Source organism: Ovis aries, chromosome 7 (assembly GCF_016772045.2).
Source record: "Ovis aries strain OAR_USU_Benz2616 breed Rambouillet chromosome 7, ARS-UI_Ramb_v3.0, whole genome shotgun sequence".
NCBI lineage: Eukaryota > Metazoa > Chordata > Mammalia > Artiodactyla > Bovidae > Ovis > Ovis aries.
Window position 1 is genome coordinate 62921113 of NC_056060.1, and position 5103 is coordinate 62926215.

The 5103-nt window shown below is 39.6% G+C and overlaps 1 protein-coding gene across 1 annotated transcript; it reads right to left on the bottom strand.

Annotated features, from left to right (window-relative positions):
- Positions 1–1511: 1511 nt before the first annotated feature.
- Positions 1512–2816, bottom strand: LOC101113241 (nucleophosmin). Its single transcript, XM_004010644.6, has one exon. The coding sequence runs from the start codon at positions 2717–2719 to the stop codon at positions 1835–1837; it is 885 nt and encodes a 294-aa protein (XP_004010693.3). The 5' UTR covers positions 2720–2816; the 3' UTR covers positions 1512–1834.
- Between the last annotated feature and the right edge of the window lie 2287 nt (positions 2817–5103).

Below are 5103 nucleotides of genomic sequence, written 5' to 3' on the forward strand. Positions count from 1 at the left end.
AACAGAGGCCAGGCAACTGTAACCCCAAGAATTGTGCTATGAAGTGTCAAGCTGCTTGTAAAATGACTACATAATTGCAAATGTGAATACAGTGCAATCTCATTATCAATGAATATTCTGAAATGGAAGTTGTTTTCTAAAGAAGCTCCTTCTATTTTCAAATTAATACATCATATACAATCAGCACCATACCGTTTGGCTCATGTGTGACTTTGAATAAGGTACTTAACTTTCTGAGGCTCAGTTTGCTCACGGTAAAATGTGGAAAAGAAAGAACTCTCTGGCAATTTGTTGTGAACACTGAATCACATCTGCTATCTAAAGCACTCATCATGCTACACAATTAAGACACTAAATCTATAATTATATTTTATATTTTTATTATAGTTATTCATTCTCTTGACTGGCTCAGAAAAAAACGTCATGTAGTGTGTTTAGGTGATGATATTAAAATTTGAGGGCATAATGAACAGGCTTTGAATAATCTCTCTTCTCAAATGATCATCTAACTGTCCTTCTTTCAAGAATCAAAGAATTAATCTAGAAACACTTGAGGTTAGTTCCCAGGAGCTCCTAGGGCTAAGGAGCCTGAGACTTCATTAAGTACAGGAGTTCTTCAGAACCTGAATTGCCCTCCATTAGTATCAGTTACCTTCATAACCTTTGTATTTCCAATTCTTTAAGTTATTTCTTCATTCTTTTTGTTATCAAACTCTTAGGTGCATACTTTATGTTTTCTCAGGCAGGTTGACAATTTCACTTAGCACTTAAATTTTTTTCTCTTCATTAAGTACCTTGGAAAAGTATCTCCAGGTCTTTCGTACTGTTTTTCTTTTATGGCAAAGAATCTTCTGATAATGAATAAATGAAAGGTGCTTATAACAGTGACTGGCACAAAGTTTTCCATGAATGTTAGTGTTGCTGGACAAACAATAGGTAGCTAATATTGAGAACTAACTCTATGCCAGGAACTGCTAGGCAATGACTCGTTGTTGTTGTTATTGGGGCCAGATTATCCAGGAACAATGCATCTACCAGGACATTTCTAAGCCATTTAATTGGTATTCAAATTGATTGTCTAGATTCTTTCTCTCTCACAAAAACAGATGCTGGCTGGTGCACAGGATGCTAAGATGGTCCTGTGGAGGGTGTACTTTGAAAAAGTTCTTGCAACCTCATCATTCCCAGCAGTCTCACACATAAAATCCTTGATAGCTGACAATTTAACACATCCAACCAGAAACAAATCATTATCCTTAAGCATCACTGTCAGGCTATCTACTAAGCAGATTCGTAAGGACTTCTGTTGTAATTACCTACAGAAGAGTTGCCAGCAGATACTGCCCAGGAAAAAAATTCTAAACATACAAGGATTTTATATGATCTTCTATAGTTCATCTATGATCCGTGCCAGGAATCACAGGTACTTCAGCAGCAACATTAGCAATCCAACTATATGTAATAACCTCTTTGGTACCCTGAATTTCCAACCATCCTCTCTGTGATTACTCTTTTTTTTTTTTTTCTTAAATACTGAGTTTATTTCACATGTATATTCGTCTCCCCACCATTCCCATCTGTCTGACCACCACTACTACTATTCCTATCATAACATTCCATACATACTTAAAACCAAGCAAAGGGTGGAGTTCCATCTTTAAAAACTAAACAGGCATTTTGGACAACACATTCTTGGCAATGGAACGTGGACAACATTTATCAGACACGGTAGGGAAAGTTCTCACTCTGCATTGTAAAAAGGACAGCCAGATATCAACTGTTACAGAAATGAAATAAGACGGAAAATTTTTAACAAACTGTTTAAACTATTTTCTTAAAGAGACTTCCTCCACTGCCAGAGATCTTGAATAGCCTCCTGGTCAGTCATCCGGAAACAATTCTTCACATAATTGATAAGCTTGGCTTCCACTTTGGGAAGGGAACCACCTTTTTCTATACTTGCTTGCATTTTTGCTTTAATGTCTTCTACAGAGCTAGGTCCTTTTGGTGTTTTAGGTGTTTTTTCCTGTTTCTTGAAGGATTCTTGACCTTTTGATCTTGGTGTTGACGGTTTTGAGTCTTTTCCATTTTGGTTTGATTTTTGTGCATTTTTGGCTGGAGTATCTCGTACAGATTTCTTTACTGGAGCTTTTTCTTCAACTTCCTCATCAAAATCGTCATCATCATCATCTTCTTCATCATCATCGTCGTCGTCGTCATCATCATCTTCATCTTCATCAGCAGCAAGCTTTACTTTTTTCTGGGGAACCTTGCTACCACTTCCAGGGGCAGAACGCTTTCCAGATATACTTAGGAGTTTCACCTCCTCCTCCTCCTCTTCTTCTGACTCTGCATCTTCCTCCACAGCTACTAAGTGCTGTCCACTGATATGCACAGGCCCTGAACCACACTTCAACCGTAAGACCACAGGTGGTGTAATTTCAAAGCCCCCAAGAGAAACCGTTGGCTGTACAGACATCTTCAAAGTCGCCAGTGTTACTTTAATTGGACTGCCTTCATAATTCATCGCCTCTGCTTCAACAATGTGTAACTCATCCTTTGCTCCAGCCCCTAAACTGACCGTTCTTAAAGATAACTGGTGCTCATTTTCATCATTATCCACCTTGAAGTGATAATCTCTGTCAGCCTTTAGTTCACAACCGAAAAGATAGTTCTGGGGCCTCAAGGGGCTCATGTCCATGTCCATTGAATCCTCCATGGGTTGGCGGCACGCACTTATGTGGGAGAGAAGCCGGACGGAATTAAACGACTACTATTCGAACCAGCAGCCGTGCAGGACGGAATCACACCAGGGCTGTGATTACTCTTAAGTCCTAAAATTTCACTGCTCATCTTTGGTTGCAACTGTATTTCTGATTCATCAAAACTTGGAAGTGAATATTAAGTGGCCCCACCTCCCTGCCTGTATGGGTAGCACTCCCCACAATTAAAAAAAAAAAAAAGAAATAAAATCCCTGCCCTTGTATTACCAGTGTATGTAGAATCCTTCATATCCATGCTGAAACTTTCAGTTCAGTTGCTCAGTCTTGTCTGACTCTTTGCGACCCCATGGACTTCAGCACATCAGGCTTCCTTGTCCATCACCAACTCCTGGAGCCTACTCAAATGCATCTCTGTCACGTCGGTGATGCCACCCAACCATCTCATCCTCTGTAGTCCCCTTCTCCTCCTGCCCTCAATCTTTCCCAGCATCAGGATCTTTCTTTTCAAATGAGTTGGTTCTTCATATCAGGTGGCCAAAGTATTGGAGTTTCAGCTTCAGCATCAGTCCTTCCAATGAATATTCAGGACTGATTTCCTTTAGGATGGACTGGTTGGATCTCCTTGCAGTCCAAAGGACTCACAAGAATCATCTCCAACAACACAAATCAAAAGCATCAATTCTTCAGTGCTCAGCTTTCTTTATAGTCCAGTCCTGGTGTGCTGTGGTTCATGGGGTTGCAAAGGGTCGGCACAACTGAGTGACTGAACTGATACTATTTTCCATAGTGGCTGCACGAATTTTCCAACACTGTACAAGTATTCCGTTTTTTCCACATCCTTGCCAACACTTGTTATTATTTATCTTTTGACAATAGCCATTCTAGGTGTCAGGTAATATCTCACTGTGGTTTTGATTCGCACTTCCCTGGTGATTAGTAACGTTGAGCACTTCTTCATGCACCTGGTGGCCATCTGTATGTCTAAACAAAGCTACTTTTGATTCCTCCTTCCATCCACCCCCATCTCCCTCCCTCCCACCACCATCTGTAGAACTAACTCCCCTCCATGATCTTTGCCCCAGACGACTGCACAGTTTGGACTTGGCCACTGCTTATGCACCTCCCCGAAGCCAGCTGGTTGAGCTACAGAGCAAGTGCCAAGGTCATTAGCACAGAAGAAGGTGTCAGAGAGTGCAAGCTTCCAAGCAAAAAGTAAAGAGCCTCTCATATCCTTTTCATCTCTCCATACCCTTTCTCATCTCTCCATATGTGCCACTGCACCAGGGGACCCTCCAGTGTGGAGACCTACACCCACCTTGGCAATTGGTGATAGATGTTGTTTTTGCGGTTGCTGGCCTTTTGTTTGCCAGGGAGACATTCTCAGTTTACTGTATAGCTTTTTAGCTTTTTTCTTTGTCACTATTCTTGAGAATTCTGTTTGATTTGTGCTAATTTAAATTGTTCTTCCCTTTACTCTTACTTTATTTTATATTATCTCTCCCTCTCAGTTTAAGCTTCTTTCTTTCAATTTCTTTTCAGAATATTTTTCTCTTAATCCTCTTTGTTAAAGTATTAGCACTTAAAGGAGCATTCTTAATTCCTTAATCTTGTACTTAAACTTCAAACCCATCTACTTCTATATTTTTAACTTTTTTTCCATAGGTTTTAGTCTGCTATCCTCTTAATCTTTTGTCTCTTTAACTTTGATGTGTTTAACATTTTAGCCTTTTTATTTGTGTTACTGTATCTTTCACCTTAAATCTGATTTATTATCTTGCTACTACTTTTCAATTCTTAATTTTAATTTTCTTATTTTATTCATAGCCTGCTATTTTTATTTTTAACTCTAATCTGCTTTTCTCTTTATTTTTTTTAATTCCTCTCACTTTCTTTCCAATGACTCCATTCTGTTTCCTTTATCTTAAAGCCTCATTTATCCCTCATGATTACTTTAAGTCTTAACTTTTTATCTGTATTGGGCTTTTATCTTATATCGAAATATTTAGTCTACTCTTTTCCTTTCAACTTTCTCTTGGCATGTCTCAATGCTTTCATTTTAATGTTCTCTTAGCCTTCCACCCTGCTTTTATTACTTTATGCTAAGTTTTCTCTCTTTCTTCTACTTTTCATCTATTTCATGACTTGGTTTAAAATCACCAGCAGCAACGGAAGAAAGTCCCACCTCCCTCAGGCAGAGATTGGAAAGCTTCTCCCCCAGGGAGTTCTCTCTGCAGCTGCCCCTATGATGTCCCCCATCCGTGAATCCCCCAGTCCCTTTAAAGAGACTTCAGAGCCCCTCATGTAACTTTCTCCAAGGCTAACACTCTCCAGCAGGTTGGGGTGGGGCAGTGGCCATAATGCATTTACTAAAAATCATAAC

Excerpts from the sequence above, each read along its gene's own strand:
- LOC101113241 (XM_004010644.6), bottom strand. The coding sequence starts at position 2,719 with ATGGAGGATTCAATGGACATGGACATGAGCCCCTTGAGGCCCCAGAAC.